Source organism: Saccopteryx leptura, chromosome 3 (assembly GCF_036850995.1).
Source record: "Saccopteryx leptura isolate mSacLep1 chromosome 3, mSacLep1_pri_phased_curated, whole genome shotgun sequence".
Lineage (NCBI taxonomy): Eukaryota > Metazoa > Chordata > Mammalia > Chiroptera > Emballonuridae > Saccopteryx > Saccopteryx leptura.
In genome coordinates, this window is record NC_089505.1 from 280,033,361 (window position 1) to 280,054,475 (window position 21,115).

At 45.1% G+C, this 21,115-nt stretch overlaps 1 protein-coding gene across 3 annotated transcripts in view; it reads right to left on the reverse strand.

The window, feature by feature from the left end:
* VIT (vitrin) overlaps window positions 1-21,115 on the reverse strand; it is a 124,345-nt gene that overhangs the window by 13,980 nt on the left and 89,250 nt on the right. For all 3 annotated transcript variants that reach the window (XM_066378518.1, XM_066378517.1, XM_066378516.1), the window contains one exon: window positions 20,902-21,049. In XM_066378518.1, the coding sequence (XP_066234615.1) occupies window positions 20,902-21,049 (148 nt within the window). The remainder of the gene's footprint in view (window positions 1-20,901; window positions 21,050-21,115) is intronic.

The following is a 21,115-nucleotide window of genomic DNA, read 5'->3' on the forward strand; positions in this document are numbered from 1 at the left end:
GTGGTGCAGTGGATAGAGCATCGGACTGGGATGCCAAGGAAATCCAATAATAGAACAATGCATACAGACCATGAGCGATAACATGCTTAGCAGCCTCTCCTGTTCTGACAGAGGTTATAGATCCGGAATATGTATCCACTGTAATGTGGACATACGACTGTTTGCCAAATGAAGGTATATGAGTAACATCCATCTGCCAAAGTTGTCCTGGTAGGGGTCCTTGAGGGTTAACTCCAAATGAGGGGGCAGTATAGGACCCCTTGGACAGGATTTCCCAATCTGCCATGCTGCTTCCCGAGAAAGTTGAAACTGTTTACACCGGGCTGCAGCGTTCTGGTGACGAATAGTATAAGACTGACTTGCTCGGTCTGTCATGGTTGCTCCATATAATTTTCTTTTGGGTAGCTTGATCAACAAGGGCATTCCTAGGCCCTGGCTGGTTGGCTCAGTGGTAGAGCATTGGCCTGGTGTGCAGGACTCCTGGGTTCAATTCCCGGCCAGAGCACACAGGAGAAGTGCCCATCTACTTCTCCACCCCTCCCCCTCTCCCTCCTCTCCGTCTCTCTCCTCCCCTCCCGCAGCCAAGGCTCCACCAGAGCAAAGCCACCCCGGGCACTAAGGATGGCCCCATGGCCTCTGCCTCAGTCGCTAGAATGGCTCTGGTTGCAACAGAGCAACACCCCAGATGGGCAGAGCATTCCCCCCTGGTAGGCATGCCAGGTGGATCCCGGTCAGGCGCATGCGGGAGTCTGTCTGACTGCCTCCCCAATTCCATCTTCAGAAAAATACAAAAAATAAATAAATAAAAGAAGAAATACTACTACAACAACAACAAAAAGAAAAGAGTAAAAAAAAAAAAAAAAGAAAGGGCATTCCCTTGTGTTAAAGCTCCAGGGAGCATGGAGTGCGCTTGAGTATGTCCTATGAAACATGGAGCTCTATGTTGACATAAGTCTTTGAAGAAGGAGGAACTGCTGAAATAGTTCATCAGCATTTGTCCCTAAGACAGCAGTCTTTATAGTGGAAACACCATAAGTAAATATTTGCTGTCTGTCTATAGATTAAAGAGGGAATATGGCAAATGCTGAAAAGCCATGATCTTTGTGCCCCTCCCCCAACCCCCTCCCTCTCCTCCCCCCACCCTGTAACCCCAACACTGTTGTCCATGTCTCTGAGTCTCATCTTTATGTCCCACCTATGTATGGAATCATATAGTTCTTAGTTTTTTCTGATTTACTTCTTTCGCTCAGTATAATGTTATCAAGGCCCATCCTTGTTGTTGTAAAAGATCCTATGTCATCATTTCTTATGGCTGAGTAGTATTCCATAGTATATATGTACCAAAGCTTTTTAATCCATTCGTCCTCTGATGGACACTTGGGCTGTTTCCAGATCTTTGCTATTGTGAACAATGCTGCCATAAACATGAGGCTGCATTTCTTCTTTTCAAACAGTGCTATGGTGTTCTTGGGGTATATTCCTAACAGTGGTATAGCTGGGTCAAAAGGCAGTTCGATTTTTAATTTCTTGAGGAATCTCCATACTGTTTTCCACAGTGGCTGCACAAGTCTGCATTCCCACCAGCAGTGCAGGAGGGTTCCCTTTTCTCCACATCCTCGCCAGCACTTATTCAGTATTGTTTTATTGATGAGCGCCATTCTGACTGGTGTGAGGTGATTTCTCATTGTGGTTTTAATTTGCATTTCTCTAATCATTAGTGATGTTGAACATTTTTTCATATGCCTATTGGCATCTGTGTGTCCTCTTTGGAGAAGTGTCTATTCATTTCTTTTGCCCATTTTTGGATTGGATTGTTTGTCTTCCTGGTATTAAGTTTTACAAGTTCTTTTTTTTTTTCCACTGCGCCACTGCCTGGTCAACAAGTTCTTTATAAATTTTGGTTATTAACCCCTTATCAGACGCAATGTCAAATATATTCTCCCATTGTGTAGTTTGTCTTTTTATTCTGTTCTTATTGTCTTTAGCTGTGCAGAAGCTTTTTAGTTTGATAAAGTCCCATTTGCTTATCCTGTCTTTTATTTCACTTGCCTGTGGAGACAAATCAGCAAATATATTGCTGCGAGAGATGTTAGAGAGCTTACTGCCTATGTTTTCTTCTAAGATGCTTATGGTTTCACGGCTTACATTTAAGTCTTTTATCCATTTTGAGTTTATTTTTGTGAGTGGTGTAAGTTGGTGGTCTAGTTTCATTTTTTTGCAGGTAGCTGTCCAATTTTCCCAACACCATTTGTTGAAGAGGCTATCTTTACTCCATTGTATTTTCTTACCTCCTTTGTCAAATATCAGTTGTCCATAGAGCTGTGGGTTTATTTCTGGGTTCTCTGTTCTGTTCCATTGATCTATGTGCCTGTTCTTATGCCAGTACCATGCTGTTTTGAGTACAATGGCCTTATAATACAACTTGATATCCGGAAGTGTGATCCCTCCTGCTTTATTCTTCCTTCTCAAGATTGCTGAGGCTATTCGTGTTCTCTTTTGGTTCCATATAAATTTTTGGAATATGTGTTCTATATCTTTGAAGTAAGTCATTGGTATTTTAATCAGTATTGCATTGAATTTATAAATTGCTTTGGGTAATATAGACATTTTAATGATGTTTATTCTTCCTAACCATGAGCACGGTATATGCCTCCACTTATTCGTATCTTCCCTGATTTCTTTTATCAATGTTTTATAATTTTCTGAGTACAAGTCTTTAATCTCCTTGGTTAGATTTATTCCTAGGTACTTTATTTTTTTGGTTGCAATGGTAAAGGGGATTGATTCCTTGATTTCTCTTTCTGACAGTTCATTATTAGTGTATAAAAATGCCTCTGATTTCTGAGTATTGATTTTATATCCTGCCACCTTGCCAAATTCATTTATCAGGTCTAGTAGTTTTTTGACTGAGACTTTAGGGTTTTCTGTATACAATATCATATCATCTGCAAATAATGATAGTTTTACTTCTTCTTTTCCAATTCGGATGCCTTTTATTTCTTTTTCTTGTCTGATTGCTGTGGTTAGGACTTCCAGAACTATGTTGAATAAGAGTGGTGAAAGGGGGCACCCCTGCCTTGTTCCTGATCTTAAGGGGATTGCTTTTAATTTTTGCCCATTGTGTATGATGTTGGCTGTGGGTTTGTCATAGATGGCCTTTATCATGTTGAGGTATGTTCCCTGTATTCCCACTTTGCTGAGAGTTTTGATCATGAATGGGTGCTGGATTTTATCAAATGCTTTTTCTGCATCTATTGAAATTATCATATGGTTTTTCTCCTTTCTTTTGTTTATGTGATGAATCACATTGATTGATTTGCGAATATTGTACCAGCCTTGCCACCCAAGAATAAATCCCACTTGATCATGGTGTATGATTTTTTTCATATATTGCTGGATCTGGTTTGCTAATATTTTGTTGAGGACTTTTGCATCTAAGTTCATCAGGGATATTGGCCTATAATTTTCTTTTTTTGTGTTGTCTTTGCCTGGTTTTGGCATCAGAATTATGCTCGCCTCATAAAAGGAGTTTGGAAGTCCTCCTTCCTGTTGAATTTTTTGAAATAGCTTGAGAAGGATAGGAGTTAGTTCTTCTTTGAATATTTGGTAGAATTCACTTGTGAAGCCATCAGGCCCAGGACTTTTCTTTTTTGGGAGTTTTTTAATAGCTGTTTCAATCTCGTTTGTTGTAATTGGTCTGTTTAGGTTTTCTGATTTTTCCAGATTGATTTTTGGAAGATTATATGATTCAAGGAATTTGTCCATTTCATCTAGGTTGTCTAGTTTTTTGGCATACAGTTCTTCATAGTATTTTCTTACAATATTTTGTATTTCTGTTGTGTCAGTTGTTATTTCTCCACTCTCGTTTCTAATTTTATTTATTTGAGTCCTCTCTCTTTTTTTCTTGGTGAGTCTCGTTAAAGGTTCCTCAATCTTGTTTACCTTTTCAAAGAACCAGCTCCTGGTTTCATTAATCCTCTGTATTGTTTCTTTAGCCTCTATGTCATTTATTTCTGCTCTGATCTTTATTATTTCCTTCCTTCTACTAGCTCTGGGATTTACTTGCTTTTCTTTTTCTAGTTCTTTTAGATGCAGGGTTAAGTTGTTTATTTGAGCTTTTTCTAGCTTCTTAAAGTGTGCCTGTAATGCTATAAACTTCCCTCTCAGGACTGCTTTTGCTGTGTCCCATAAATTTTGAGTTGAGGTATGCTCATTATCATTTGTTTCTAGGAATTTTTAAATTTCTTCTTTGATCTCAATGTTAACCCATTCGTTATTTAATAACATGCTATTTAGTTTCCAAGTGTTTAACTGTTTTTCAATTTTTCTATTGTGGTTGATTTCTAGTTTAATGCCATTGTGATCAGAGAAAGTACTCGATATGATTTCAATCTTCTTAAATTTGTTGAGACCGCTTTTGTGCCCTAACATGTGGTCTATTCTAGAGAATGTACCATGAGCGCTTGAAAAGAATGTATATTTTGCTGTTTTAGGGTGAAAGGTTCTGAAGATATCTATTAAATCGAGTTGATCTAATACGTCCTTTAAGTCTGCTGTTTCTTTGTTAATTTTCTTTCTTGAGGATCTATCTAATGATGTTAATGGGGTATTGAAATCCCCTACTATTATAGTATTGCTGTTGATCTCGCCCTTTAAGTCCATCAAAGTCTGCTTTATATATTTAGGTGCTCCTATATTAGGTGCATCGATATTTATAATGGTTATATCTTCCTTTTGGATTGCTCCCTTTATCATTATGTAGTGACCTTCTTTATCTCTAACTATGGTCTTTGTTTTAAAGTCCATTTTGTCTGATATAAGTATTGCTACCCCAGCTTTTTTTCATTTCCATTTGCATGAAATATTTTTTTCCCATCCTTTTATCTTCAGTCTGTGTGCATCTTTTGATTTAAGGTGTGTCTCTTGTAGACAGCATATGTATGGGTCCTGTTTTCTTATCCACGCAGCTACCCTATGTCTCTTGATCAGATCACTTAATCCATTAACATTTAAGGTTATTACTGATATGTAATTGTTTATTGCCATTTTTTTTCTTTAAAACTGTATTCCTCTTTTGCTATATTCTTTTTTTTCCTTTGATCTGTTTACAACAGGTCCCTTAGCATTTCTTGCAGCCTTGGTTTGGTTGCAGTGAATTCCTTGAGTTTTTTTTTTGTCTGTAAAGCTTTTTATTTCTCCTTCAATTTTAAATGTTAGCCTTGCTGGATAAAGTAGTCTTGGTTTTAGGTTCTTGTTCTGCATTACTTTGAATATTTCTTGCCATTCTCTTCTGGCCTCAAGTGTTTCTGTTGAGAAGTCAGAAGTCATCCTTATGGGGGCTCCTTTGTAGGTGATAGTCTTTTTTTCTCTAGCAGCTTTTAATATTTTCTCTTTATCATTTAGCTTTGGTATTTTAATTATGATGTGTCTTGGTGTTGGTTTCTTTGGGTTTCTCCTTAATGGAGTTCTCTGTGCTTCTTGAACATGTGAAATGTTTTCCTGCCTTAATTGGGGGAAGTTTTCCGCTATGATTTGTTTGAACAAAGTCTCTATCCCTTGTTCTTTCTCTTCTTCTTCAGGAACCCCTATGATGCGGATGTTATTTCTCTTCATGTTGTCACAGAGCTCTCTTAGAGTTTCCTCAGACTTTTTGAGTCTCTTTTCTTTTTTCTGCTCTGCTTCCATGCCTTTATTTTTCGTGTCCTCTAACTCGCTGATTCGATTCTCTGCTTCATCCATCCTGCTTTTAATTCCTTACATTGTATTCTTTATTTCAGATATTGTATTTGTCACTTCTGACTGATTCTCTTTTATTATTTCAATGTCCTTTTTTATATTTGTTATCTCTTTATTTAGGTTTTCGTAATGGCCATCTATGGTTGTTCTAATTTCTTTGAGCATCCTAACAATCGTTATTTTAAACTCTGCATCTGGTAATTTGGTTATATCTGATTCACTTAAGTCCTTTTCTGGGGATTTCTCTTGGTTTATTTGTGTTGTATTTCTCTGCCTCCTCATTTTCTCTTCATGGGAGTGGCTGTGATCACGCGCTCGGGTGCACAAGCGTTGGTGGCCTTGGCCTTTGTCCTGCCCCCGTGTGTAGCGTTTTGCTCGGTCCTGAGGGCACTGGTGAGCACCTTTGCTCAGCTGCGGGTCTCCGCTTGTTTCCGGGCTTTCGCCCTGCCCTTGTAGGAGGAGCCCGCTCGAGGAACGGCTGCTAGCCTTGGCTCTACCACCGGGCAGGACTGCATGCCCAAGCTCTGCTCAGTAGCGGAACTCACCTCTTCTGGGCTTTTGGCTCCACCCCCGCGGGAGGAGCCGGCTACCAAGTCAGACCGCAAGCCTGGGTTGCACGGGCGGGGCAAGGCTGTGCTCCTGTGCCCTTGCTCAGGGGCTGGTCTCCACCCTTTCTGGGGTTCCTGCCCTTCTCCCGCAGGCTGGATTACAGGCTGCCAGCAGCTGAGTTTGACCGCTTTTGCATGCCCCCTTCCCCCAGCCGGGCAAGATTGAGCTCACACCTGAGCCCAGTGGTGGCCAGCTGGCTTCCGCCCCTGCCAGCAGAACCACGCTTTTGTCTCCCGCTGCTGCCTGCCCTCGGGCGAGCCCTCAGCCGCGTGGGTGGGGGCGTTGCAGCTCGGACCCTAAGACTACTACTGTAGACCCAAAAGCTCCCTCCTTCTATGCAATTCTGCTCTGAGTGCCGTGGGGGAGCTTGTTTGGCTGCTCTCCTGCTTCCCTTTGCTGGTATTGCTTTTTCCAGGGGAAATATTCTCTTCAGCTTTGGGGAGTGACTCGTCCCAGGGGTTAGGGTGGCTATCTCCCAAAATGTTTCTCCCTGTGCCTCCTAGATTATACTCTCTTCCTGTTACTCTGGTCCTCTCCTCTCTCCCTGTCCCCAGGAGCCCCGGGTGAGTGGTTGTGAGAGAGATGTTCTGTGCAGTTCCTTTAAGAAGGATTCTGGATCTGAGAAATCAGACTCTTTCTCACAAACAGTATCCTGACTTGTTTCCAGCTAAATACTGTCCTTACGCCTCTTCTGGGCTCTGGGGCTGCAGGCTGGGGCTTTGTTCCTGAGGCTCAGGACCCTCCCCCCTCTGCTAAACTCACTTCCTGCCACGCGAGTCTCTCCCTGCTGCCGTTCGCTCCGGGGAGCTGGGCAACCCTCTCCGCATTTCCGCTTTTCCTACCAGTCTCGGTGCGGCTTCTTCAGTGTTCCTTGGTTGAAGAGTCCTCTTAGTTTAGTCCAAAGTTGGTTTTTCCAGATGATAGTTCTTAAAATTAGTTTGTATTCCACTTTGGTTCTGGGAGGTAGATGTTGGTACATCCGCCTACTCCAGCGTCATCTTGTCTCTTGCCTGGTCAGACTCTTGCAGATCAATTTTAGTAAATGCTTTACTTGCCTCCCAGCCACTGAGGCTGAAACACCTGGACTCCATTTTTACTTACTCACATAGTCAATCCCCATAAGTTCCTCTATTTATGATCACTGACTTTTATTCCCTCCTCTGTATTTCTTTCTTGTTGTGTGTGTGACAGAAACAGAGAAAGGGACAGATAGGGACAGACAGACAGGAAAGGAGAGAGATGAGAAGCATCAATTCTTCGTTGTGGCACCTTAGTTGTTCATTGACTGCTTTCTCATATATGCCTTGATGGGGGGGTGGCTACAGCTGAGCCAGTGACCCTTTGCTCAAGCCAGTGACCTTGGGCTCAAGCTGGTGAGCTGTTCTCAAACCAGATGAGCCAGTGCTCAAGCCGGTGACCCCAGGGTTTTGAACCTGGGTCCTCTGTGTCCTAGTCCAACACTCTATCTACTGCGCCACCACCTGTTCAGGCCCTCTTTTATATTTCTATGGTGACCATCTGCGTTCTTGCTGGTTCTGTGAGAGTGTCTGTGTTGATCTCTGCAATGTCAGTTGTATGTGAATCTGCTAGAGAACCCTCCTATTCAGCTCTGACCATAAGTTTCCTCTGCTCAGAAATCATCAGAGGCTCCCATTGTTAAACTCTCTATTTTGGCTTTCAAGTTCACCCCTAATTTAATTCCAACCTATTATGTTTTTCCTGTACCCTCTTTCTCTTGATAACAATATTCTACTCAGTATGAAGTGCTTGCTCCCTGTTTACTGGTTTTCTAGCTTTGTGCTTTTGCTCATCAGTTCCTTAATCTGGAAAATCCAAATTGCCCACTCTCTAAGTTGCAGCTACAGTCTGCCTGACCCCAACCCCAGCTGACAACCCCTGTGCTTGACTCAGCTTTCTCTAACAACGTGCACAGTGTGTGGCACTTGGGGGTACACTTAAAAGCTTTGAAGAAACAAATACTTCTCTCTTCTTCTGTCCATGTCTCCCTCTAACAGCTGGTGTTCCCAGGGTGCTGTCTCCTCATGCATCCCTCCTTCATTAACACGCTTCCCTGGGAGATCTCATCGGTGTCAGCGACCATTCACATGCCAACAGCTGTCCGTTGCACACAGGTCTGTCTTCTCTCTCAAACTCCAGAAGTTTATACAATGCCTTCCATATGCTGCCATCTGGAGTGCACCCTGTGGTACCTGAGGGTGTTCCACAGGCACCTCAGGGTTAATATTTCCAAAAATGAAGTTTTCGACCTTCCAAACAAGCTCCTCATGACCACCCATGTCCCCTTCTGTAGTCCCTCTCCTGCCTCACTACGTCACCCCAGCAGTATGCCTTCCTGACACCCTCTGACACCTTCGTCAGCTGCCATGTCCTGTCAGGACAGCCTCTTGAACATCTCTTGTATCTCTCCCATCCTTTCTGTTCTGAAGTTTGGACTTTTGTCTTCTCTTTCCTGAACTACCGCTGTAGCTTTTACCTAGTATTCCTGTACCCAGAGTGGCTTCTGCTGAGGGCATTTTATCCATTAGGCTCTAAGTGCCACACAGAGGCAGGGGGGTCAGAATAACAATGATGGCTCTTCTAACAGACCTAATTTTGTGTTGTTTTTCTTAAAGGAGCCCCTATATTATATAAGTTTCTGGGTCCCTAAAGTCTGGATCTTCCCATTGTTACCAAAGAATATGAACATTTTTTAGGGCTTAAAAGAAAAAGTTGAAACAAACAACAAAAGATAATACTGTCTACAAAACAAGAAAAGGCAAAGTTGATATTGACCATTAGATATATATAATTGTCTACCAAATAACGCCATATACACTTCATTAGTTGTAGAACCTTTAACTCATAAAACATTAATTACGTTAATAAAACGTTAAGAAAAGATTTGTGGGCTAGATTTTCTTACTTTGTAAGATTTTCTGAGTGTATTTGATGTTTGTGAAGAAATTATAGTTAATCATAAATTGATGCTCATAGAAAATAATTTAAAAAGTAAAAATATAGAATTTTCTTTCAATAGTTATTATAGAAAAAACATTTAAATGTGGAACCTATTCACTTAGTCACATCCATGGAGTTCCCCCAGAACCTTGTCCTGAAGGGTGTCTTAATGTTGATCAGTTTGTAGAGCAATTGTGGATTACCTGTCTCTTTCCTATACTACATCAACAATAGAGTCTCTGTTATTCATGATAGTTATGTTCTATAAAGTCACTGTGAACATCAAATTAGCAAACACCGAGCCATTGCTCCTAGGGGCAATACAGGGTTGGGTTCCTGTGGGCTTCTGGCTACAACGTTTGCACCAACAGATCAACACATAAACTTTATTTATGTATGTTTCTGTTTGAAGAAATCTAATTTAATATGTTTCTTACAAATAATTAATTATATGAAATATTTATGTATAATAAAACACTAGGTGAGATGGATTTAACATTTTTCTGACCCTGGGTAATGTTGACATAAATATCTTTGGCTTTCAGCCTCACAGTGCTAACCGCTATGCTTTTTTAAAAGATCAGCTGTCATTTCATGAATTTATAAGTTCAGCCACTTTTTCATAACTTTACCATGTACTATAGATGTTACTTTAGCACTTTCCAGAGCAGACTCATAGAGATCAGCAAATTTCCTTTCTTTTTCTAAATGTATCAAATCATTGATTCATTAACTTTGAACTCACGACCAACAGCACTGTAGCTCATGCTTAAAGTAAACTTACCTAACACTTGTGTTTTCTCCATAAGCACATCACAACTTTCTTGCACTTAGAACCCTAGACTGCATTTTTGCACTACACTAGGGGACCATTTTATTTTATTTATTTATTTATTTATTTATTCATTCCTTTTATTTTTTTTTATTTTTTTATTTTTTTCATTTTCTTTTGCATTTTTCTGAAGCTGGAAACAGGGAGAGACAGCCAGACAGACTCCCGCATGCGCCCGACCGGGATCCACCCGGCACGCCCACCATGGGGCGACGCTCTGCCCACCAGGGGGCGATGCTCTGCCCATCCTGGGCGTCGCCATGTTGCGACCAGAGCCACTCTAGCGCCTGAGGCAGAGGCCACAGAGCCATCCCCAGCGCCCGGGCCATTTTTGCTCCAATGGAGCGTTGGCTGCGGGAGGGGAAGAGAGAGACAGAGAGGAAGGCACGGCGGAGGGGTGGAGAAGCAAATGGGCGCTTCTCCTGTGTGCCCTGGCCAGGAATCGAACCCGGGTCCTCCGCACGCTAGGCCGACGCTCTACCGCTGAGCCAACCGGCCAGGGCTTATTCATTCCTTTTAAAGGAGAGAGAGAGAGAGAGAGAGAGAGAGAGAGAGAGAGAAAGAGAGAAGGGGGGAGGAGCAGGAAGCATCAACTCCCATATGTGCCTTGACCAGGCAAGCCCAGGGTTTTGAACCGGTGACCTCAGCATTCCAGGTCAAAGCTTGATTCACTGGGCCACCACAGGTCAGGCCTTATTTTTTGTTTTTAAAATTGAGATATAATTGATATATAATATTGTCTTAGTTTTAGGCGTACAACATAATGTTTTGATACATGTGTAACTTGTGAAATGATTACCAGAATAAGTTAACATTCGTCACCACACATAGTTACAGTGTATTTTTTCTTGTGATGAAAATTTCTTTTTTCTTTTCTTTTTTTTTTTTTTTTTTTGTATTTTTCTGAAGCTGGCAACGGGGAGAGACAGTCAGACAGATTCCCGCATGCGCCCGACCGGGATCCACCCGGCACGCCCACCAGGGGGCGATGCTCTGCCCCTCCAGGGCATCGCTCTGCTGTGACCAGAGCCACTCTAGTGCCTGGGGCAGAGGCCAAGGAGCCATCCCCAGTGCCCGGGCCATCCTTGTTCCAATGGAGCCTTGGCTGCGGGAGGGGAAGAGAGAGACAGAGAGGAAGGAGAGGGGGAGGGGTAAAGAAGCAGATGGGCGCTTCTCCTGTGTGCTCTGGCCGGGAATCGAACCCGGGACTTCTACATGCCAGGCCGACGCTCTACCACTGAGCCAACCGGCCAGGGCTGTGATGAAAATTTCCAAGATCTCTTAGCAGCAACTTGTAAGTATATAGTACAGTAATGTTAACTATAGTCACCATGCTGTACATTATTACATCCCCAGGACTTATTTATTTTGTAATTAGAAGTTTCTACCTTTGACCACCTTCACCCATGTCATTGGGGACCATATTAAATAGAGAAATCACCAATGGAAAAGTAAAAAAATGCAAAAAAAAAAAAAGTGGCACTAAACAGACTGTGAAAGGAACACTTGTGTACAGTCTAAGAGCTGCAGCAAGAACATAGCGCGATACCTTGCTTGACCTCAGCGGCAGAGGTGTGTTGAGGAACTCAAAATGCTCCCCCTCTGTGCACGTCCAAAAATGCCTGTGAAAGGCCCACAAGTAATTGATTGTGCAGTTACAAGTAAATTTTAGGGAGTAGGAGTTTTTTTGCAAATATGGAATCTGCAGATTATGAAGATGAACTGTAACTGACTTGAGAACAGGCTGTATGTCTTGGTATTTCCTATCTTGAGTGCTCATCACTCAGGGGTGATAGAAAAGGGTGGAATAACTAAGTGGAGAGAGAAAGCTTAAGTCCTGCCCTCGCTTGGATCATCCCGGGTAGAGCTGAACACTGTGCCTCTGAACGCCACACGGGTCACACGCTCCCTCTGTGACATCACTGAGGTGGATGAATCCATCTTCACAGGCAGACACATGAGCTATTCATATACCCCATGAATAGATGCTTTTGATTTTCTTTAACGTTACTGCCTTTAAAAATATTGCCTCCCGTACTAGAGGGTGAAATCCCAAAGAACAGAATCTCTATCACATTTATTTACTTATTTTTAATGAATTGAAAGGTTGGATTAGAGGACCTCTGAAACTCTTTCCAATAGCTAAAATTATGATTAGGAGCAAAACCACAGTTTACCCACCAAGGGACTTATAGGCCAATGTGATCAAACCACTCAGATGAATTTTACCTCACCACCCCCTGCAAATGGCGTGCTGCTTAGTACCTGGGAAACACTCAATAAATCTTTATTAAGCTGTAGTGTAATTAAATCATAAAAATGAATGATCAGTCTTTCACCTGTAGACCGTGGCAGCTCTCAGTTTGAGAGCACATGGGGCATGTGTCCTTTTTCAGGATATATGGGCTGGTGGACTGACACACTAGCCTGGCTACTTTTCAGAGGTGGGGACTTTTTAAAAGTTCAAGGAGGTACACCACTGCCTTTTTATGTAAATAACCTTTTAATTTGGTATTTTATTATAAGATCTCATTACAGAAAAACTCAATTTTTTTCCCCTAGCAATATCAAAGCTTTCCTTTGAAAATGAGATAAAAATAATAAAGACATTTATAGCTCAAGAAGAAAATAGAAAATTGTTTTATGTGTGGAAGAAGAGTTAGGACTAATGAATAGACATTATGGAGATGCAGAATTTGGCTGTGCGCATAAAGGGGTTATTTGTGCAACAGAAAATGATTACCCTGCGAGTGTTCAAGAAGAAAGAGCACCTGTAGGAAACGGGCACAGGTGATTCCACGGCAGGTTTGGGGGCCTGGGGGTAGGGAGTGGGGGCTTATCATCAGTGGTTCCAGACCTCCCTGATGATCAGACTCCCCTGGGGCATTAATTAAACTACATAGACTACTAGGCTTCCCTCTGGAAGAAACTCAGTTCAGTTGGTCTGGATTGGGGTCTGGGAACGTTTTCTTAGACAAGGCATCCAGGTGAATCTCATCCTTGGGAATATTTGGGAAGCCCTGGGTTCTAGAGGACCTCAGGAGCCCCTTTGATTCCTACAGCTCCCGTTTGGTTCAAGTCCCAGAGTCTACTGGTTTGCCCCAAGACGCTCTTGATTACGTGAAATGAGCTTCTCAAGTGTGTTTTTGTGCCAGTAGAGAGGTATTAATTATCTAATCAAATTCCCTGTGGCAGGAGCCTTTCAAGAGCATTTCCTTCAAGATGACATCAATGTAAAGTTACAATAAAATAACCTAGTTATTTAACTTACTCTTTTCATTTTCTTAATGGCTAAAATGTGGTGATTTGTGGACTTAGTCACTGGGCTGAACCATGCCTATGGAATCAGGAGATGTTTCAGGGTGACCCCGGTTGCCCAGGGACGTACTGGCAGCTGCACATCAGGTGGCAGATTTGTCCCTTAAGGGCAGTACCTGGCTGAGAATGAACATCACTCTGCCCTGTCTCCTTAGGGGGCTGAGCGGTATGGCCAATGGCCAGCCCAGTGGCCCCTTTTGAAAAGACACTGTGCTCTCTTATATGTCCCAGGATCAGCGATGGAGAACAGGGACTTAATATTCAACTTTAGCATTTAGATGAGTGGTATTTTTTTTTTCATAATTAGTAACAATAATTCCACCCATCCACTAAAAAGTAGAAAATTAACTTGCATGCCTCTTCCTGCTGGAGGGAAGGTGGACATGCCATCTGCTGATCTGGGAGGAACCTCAGACTCGCTGGTCTGGTCTGTGACCACGTCATGGGGCTTGGTAAGTGCCGGGACAGGGAACATCTTGGCAACAGTGCTTCCCGAACTTATCCGATGACCAGGGTATCTTGGTAACATGGACGGACATGCTGATTGTGTTGATCTGAGTGAGGGCCGAGATCCTGCCTCTCTAGCACCCTCCCTGATGGCAGTGTGGATCACACCTGGAGTAGCAATGTTAGAGGATGCTGTAAGAATCAAGAACATCGCGGTAGAGCTGCCAGTGACCAGAGGAAGGGAGGAGAATAAAGAAGCCTAGAGCAGGGAAGAGAAAGGCTGAGAAGAGGGCGGCGGATGCAGCTCCTGCAGCTCCTGGGGCCCTCTTGTCTGGTAACCTGGGGAGGTGGGAGGGGCCAGGGGCTGGGATTCTCCGGAGGACAGCACAGGCCTACTGGAATAATTGTGCCTTCTCTCTGCTTGTGCAGTGGAATCACCTGGGGAGTGCTAAGAATGAAGGACTCCACACACAGGAATTCTGACTTAATTGATCGGAGGTTTGGTCTAGGCCAGGGGTCCCCAAACTTTTTACACAGGGGGCCAGTTCACTGTCCCTCAGACCGTTGGAGGGCAGGACTATAAAAAAAACTATGAACAAATTCCTATGCACACTGCACATATCTTATTTTAAAGTAAAAAAACAAAACGGGAACAAATACAATATTTAAAATAAAGAACAAGTAAATTTAAATCAACAAACTGACCAATATTTCAATGGGAACTATGCTCCTCTCACTGACCACCAATGAAAGAGGTACCCTTCCAGAAGTGCGGCGGGGGCCGGATAAATGGCCTCAGGGGGCCGCATGTGGCCCGCGGGCCGTAGTTTGGGGACCCCTGGTCTAGGCATTGGGATTTTTCAAAAGCTCCCCTAGTAGCTCTAACATGCTTCCCAGTCACCATCTGCTTCTCCATGGATCTAGAGATCTAAGGAGAATGATCTTGGGGGGCGGGGTAAGCGCTGTGCTTGTGCAGTGGGAGCCCAAGGGGAACTGTTGAGTGGAAGCGGAGGAAGTCAAGTGTGGTCCTTGTGTTATCTGTACCTCTGGGAGAACTGCTCTGTGGGGAATAGAGAAAGGATAAGGTTGTTGTGCAAATTGTGCTCAGAGCCCACTCAGCCTTGAGAATGTGTCCCTGCGGAGTGTGACGGCTGCAAGGGCTGGCCTGCCTGTCTCAGGGGAGAAGTGGCACGGTGAGGTCTTTGCAAGTGTCACGAGGCCCTGGAGAGCCCTGCCGGGCAGAAGACGGGCAGTAGCTCTGGGATCCTGGTAGTCCCTGTAAAGGCGAAGTAGATGGACGGGGCGAAAACAGCGCTGGGTGGGGGTTGGAGAGGCTTCCAGGAGTGGGCGCTGCCACTCTGCACCTGGGAAGCTGAACTGTCCTCCTCTTGGGAGTTGGTGATTCTCAACCTCGGCTACAGACTGGAATTACAGATTAAAATACTGACTTCTAATACTGGGTATTAGCCAGATTCTGGTTTAATAGGTCTTGGGTTGAAGCCCAGGCCTCAGCATTTTTTTTTCCCCTGTATTTTTCTGAAGCTGGAAACGGGGAGAGACAGACAGACTCCTGCATGTGCCGACCAGGATCCACCCGGCACGCCCACCAGGGGGCGATGCTCTGCCCCTCAGGGGCGTCGCTCTGTTGCAACCAGAGCCACTCTAGTGCCTGGGGCAGAGGCCAAGGAGCCATCCCCAGCGCCCTGGCCATCTTTGCTCCAATGGAGCCTTGGCTGCGGGAGGGGAAGAGAGAGACAGAGAGGAAGGAGAGGGGGAGGGGTGGAGAAGCAGATGGGCGCTTCTCCTGTGTGCCCTGGCCGGGAATCGAACCCGGGACTTCTGCATGCCAGGCCGACGCTCTACCACTGAGCCAACCGGCCAGGGCAGCCTCAGCATTTTTAAAAGCTCCCCCCGATTTACCAGTGTGCAGTCAGGGCCCAGGCTGCCCCTGCTGAGGTCCTGCGCCCTGGCCCCTCCCGTCGTGTGTCCTGCCCAGGGCCTCCTGTCCTGCCTTGGCTGTAGGATCAAGAGAATATGACAGAAAGGTCCTCCTTGCCAGATAATATCGTTTTCTATTTCTGCTGTAACAAATGACCACAAACTCAGTGGCTTAAACAATCATTATTTGTTCTGGAGGTCAGAAGTCCAGCATGGCTGCCCACCTTCAAAGCCTGCAGTCACATCCCTCTGGTCCTTCTCCCATGGTCATTCTCACTGACCACAGCTGGGAAAGGGTCTGTGCACGGAGTCGTGTGATTAGATTGAGACACGCGGATAACCCAGGATAATCTCCCCGTCTCAGAGTCCTTAACTTTCATCCCACCTACAAAGTCCCTTTTGCTCAGTGAGGCGGCATATTCAGAGGTGCCAGGGATTGGGTCCACCAGAGCCGACACCTCACTGCTTCCTTCCACACTGAATGTCCCCACTCTGGCTCGGCTGATTGTGACAGCCTCCGGGCACCCTTCCTGCTTTTGGGGGGGGGGGGGGGCGACAGGAAAGGAGGCTGAGCCCGGTGCATGACTGAGGGTCGTCAGTCTGGAGCTGAGAAGAAGAGAAAGGAGATGCAGCCCAACGTAAGGCCACTCTCTAAAATACAGGACAACTGTCATAGCATTACAAGCCAAAAAAAAAAATCTATTTCCTTTTGGAATGAAGAAACACCAGTGTTTTGCTTTATTTTATAACTGTTTTTCCAATGTTGCTATCCTCAGGTTGATGACAAAGTTCAAAAGAACATGTGCAATTCTGTTCTATTTATACCGATATTGGAGACTCAAATGAAATATCGAAGGTCCAGGGGGCATTTACCCCGTGCCTCCAGGCTGCGGCTAAATCGCAAGCCACTCGGCCTTGCTCATTCCGCTCGCAGTTCACCTCGCAGCAGCTCGCTCTGGCTGTTCGCTCATTTAGCCTTTTAGTGTTCCCCTTTGGTAGCAAGTGCAGTCACGAGCCTGTTGGCCGCGTGATTCTGAAGCTGAATGTGTGGGCAGGACAAGGGCGTGATCCTTGGCCTTTTGTTCAAGCACAATGTCTCAGGCCTCAGTTGTGCGGAGAGGTTCAATGATCAGAAGCTTTCTGGGCAGGTGAGAACGTTCCTGCTTTGAAGTACAATTTTGTCTGACATTTTAGGGATTAACTGAAGGTTTAATATCTGCCCAGAGGTCATGCGCTTCCACTGTGCGTTCTCGGGAAAGTCACTTGATTTCTCTGGGTTGGTTTCAGAGTCGGCCTCTCTTATGGGAGGTACGTGATGACTGTGGAAGGAGTGCTGGGGTTGTTGGAAGGTTTGCGCGCTTGTGGGTGACAAGCCTCTGCAGGTGTGGAGGGGGGCGGGGCAGAGGGAACGTGCCGGTCTGGCCTCAAGGAGCAGCGCGAATCCTGGTGGAGGATGGCGCCGGTCTGCTGGGCGGAGGCGGGGAGAGCGAGCTGCGTCCTGTCGTCCCGTGACACGAGTCTCCTCGGCCTGGGCTTCCAGGACTAACCAGACCGTCTGCTCTGCATCAGACCATCTTCGTGTAGGGGACTTCGGGATCAGAACAGGGCGTGAACATGGTATTTTGTAAGTCAGACAAATTGATGCTTCTCGTGTTTGTATTTCTTATTTGCCTTTTGTCCCTTCTTCGTAGTTAGTGTATTTTGAGTCTAAGTTTAAAAGTCTAAATTTAGACATAAAAATTCAAATCCTGACTCGGTTCTTCTAGGGAAAGCCAAGGGAAGGAGCTGGCCCAGCAGCAGCGGTAGTTGAATGGAGGGGAGGGCCTGAGAGACGCTCTGAGGTAGGGCCTCCTCCGTGACCAGCCTCCGCCCAGCCTAGCGCTCCGGGGCGGGCGTGCTCTCCATGGACGGTCGTTTCTTTCAGAGCCTCGTTCCCTCGCTACAACGTGAGGAGGTGGAACCAGGAGCTTTCTAAGGCCCCTGTGCGTGCGCTGTGACTCCCAGGGGCTGAGGAATTCGCGAGAACCCCGAATGCCCCCAGAGGAACCAGTTTCCCAGCATGCCAAACACTGGCCCCTCCTGCTTCTCCTTTTCCAGAAACACAGTCCCCATATTTGTACCTACCTCGGCGTCCTTACCTTTTCCTGCCTCCCTGCCCCCCTCTCTGGGCACCAAGGCCGTTTAGTGAAGAAAGCCTCGGAGGGAGGGGAAGGCAGGCAGCCGAGATGGAAAGCCATTTCAGCTGGGTGCATGGGTTTCCCCTTCGGCCTCATCACACCCTTCCGATGCTACTCACCAATCTCTTTGACCCCTACCCCCCTGGTGGCTGTAGAACCTCAGTGCATGCCATCATTTCACCACTGATCAGCCCACCGCATGGGAGCCCAGGGCTGGGAGGGAGAGGTGGCTCATGCAGTCTGTTAGCCCGGTATATTCATTTATTTCAGGGGTCCCCAAACTTTTTACACAGGGGGCCAGTTCACTGTCCCTCAGACTGTTGGAGGGCCGTACTATAAAAAAAACTATGAACAAATCCCTATGCACACTGCACATACCTTATTTTAAAGTAAAAAAACAAAACGGGAACAAATACAATATTTAAAATAAAGAACAAGTAAATTTAAATCAACAAACTGACCAGTATTTCAATGGGAACTATGCTCCTCTCACTGACCACCAATGAAAGAGGTGCCCCTTCCAGAAGTGCAGCGGGGGCCGGATAAATGGCCTCAGGGGGCTGCATGTGGCCCGCGGGCCATAGTTTGGGGACCCCTGGTTTATTTGATGTCTTTCGTGTATAGAGCCCGTCCCTGAGTAACAAGACACCAGGGCTGGCAGAGCCCCTATAAATCATCCCCTCCGTCCCTGGTACTTTACCGATGGCAGCACTTACACAGAGAGGTTAACTGACTTGCTTAAGGTCACACAGCAGGACTCAGACCAGATTTCAGTATAGCCTGTTACCAGTTCACTGAGCTTCTCCCCTACCAGATGGCTGGAGGAGGGTGAAGATGATGATTAGTTTGTATCTGCACTGAGTGAAGGAAAGACACATTTTCCTTCCACTATCCATATCCATCAGAACCTGGGGCATTCTGAGGAGGAGGAATGGGAAAGCATGGAGATGAACTCTCGATTGCAAATGGTGATCACACTAGGCGAAGGTGGGGAGGAGGGAGTCTTTCCTGAGTCGTTCTCCCTTCCCTGCTATTTTCTCCATCCGTTCTTTCTCATCAGCACACACACTGTTCTGCTGCCGTTTCTCTTTTCCTTGACACATTTATCACCTTATTTTCATATTATGCTACAAGCCTTGGTATCCACAGCTTTTAAAGCAGCTATTTTTAATGCAAGATGACACAGCAAGCTTTGATCCCCCCAATAAAGTTGATCGAGGACATCTGGCACTAAAACATTTCCTCCCTGGAGAAGCTCGTGGTTCATTTTCTATCTTTGAAAAGTGACACAGGAATGAAACAGGTTGACATTTTGAAAACAAGAAAACAATGACCAATAAAACTTATTTTTCCTATTTCAAGTTAAAATCCTCACAATAGATCATTTGACACCGAGAGTTGGCATTTGTAGCAATTGGTTCTTTTCATATATTTGACTCTATATATGGGTCACTTAACTTCTCTACTGATTTTTCTTCACAGGAAAAGAAGATAGTACTAAATGTATGATTGGAATTTAATTCTAAAAATACTCACGTTATAGTTCTTATAAAAATAAAGCATTTTTGTTTATTTCTTTTGACAACTCAAAAACAAACCGTCTAGCCTGACCTGTGGTGGCGCAGTGGATAAAACGTCGACCTGGAAATGCTGAGGTTGCCAGTTCGAAACTCTGGGCTTGCCTGGTCAAGGCACATATGGGAATTGATGCTTCCAGCTCCTCCCCCCTTCTCTCTCTCTGTCTCTCCTCTCTCTCTCTCTCTCTCTCTCTCCCTCTCCTCTCTAAAATGAACAAATTAAAAAAAATCTATTAAAAAAACAAACCGTCTAGTGTCTTGAATACAACCGCCTCCGTTGTCAGAGCAGCAGTATCGCTCTGGGACACCCTCAGGAAATGCTGGGAGGGTCTGGAGACCACCTGGGTGTTGTCAGATAGGGGTGCTGTTCCTTTTCAGAAGGAGCGAACAAGCTGTGTTGTAGCTTCTGAGCAAGAGGGACCAAGGTCTAGGTCGGTTCCCACTTCAGGTCTAAGCTACAGGTCTGTGGGGAGGGAGGGGTCACGTTGTACCCAATGTTCCTTTGTGGAGAGGGAGATCATTCTCCTGCCTAGAATGTCTCTTGGTTAAAAACCGACCTATTATTTGAGATTTGTGCTTACTTGATCTTTCCATTGTTTGCTTGTTATCTATCAATATCTGTGTATCTGTCAATAACCTACTCATATTTGAGATAAGACTGACTCATTATCCCAAATAAGAGAAAAGGTTGCGATCCGGTGTTGATACGTGCCCTCAGTTTCTACCCTAACTAAAATAGTAAAACAGATTGGGGGCAGTCACCGGGATGCTCAGCTGAGTGATGGGGGCTGCTCTCCTTCCTGCCCAGCCTCCGCATTGCCTGGTGAGCTTTTCCAGTACCGGTGCAAAGGCCTGAGGTTGTCTGGAGAAAGAGAGTGTTCAGCCTAAAGCACCATGCTGTCTAGGCCTCTTTCTTATATGTGGGAGGGTAGGGTGCAGCTCTTCAAACAGGAGCTCCAACAGTCAGGATCCAAAGGGGCCCACCTTGATCTATAGATGAGGAAACTGATGATGGGGGAGGTGAAGGCCTAGATCAAGGCCACACAGCTGAGCTAAGACTCGAACTCAGAGCTCCTGACTCCCAAATATTCTCCACCAGTCACAGGTATAGGTGCCATTTACTTACAAGTGTTTGTTAATCTGTCCCCCGGAAGTCTCAGATGTCTTTGGTGGCATCCAGTTGCTTCAGTCTCTGTCATTTACTTAAGTATTAGGGAAGAGAATGGCTATGTGCTCTAGGATGTATTATTTATGCCATGAAATTAAGCATGGGCCTTCACTTGGTTTCTGAATTCAGAATCGCACTTACCCATACTGAACGACACCCATCAGTGGACCCGCTGGGCCAATGTCAAGGGCCTGGGCAATGTCAGCCAGGAACTGCTTCTGGATTCTGAATCGACGTTTGCCAATGCTCGTGCTCCCATCAATTAAAAATGACAAGTCCACCTTGCAGTCTGCGGAATGGGAAAGGGCTCTGTTATTCTGAGGATCTCTCCTGCATTTATCTGTGCTTTCTCTCA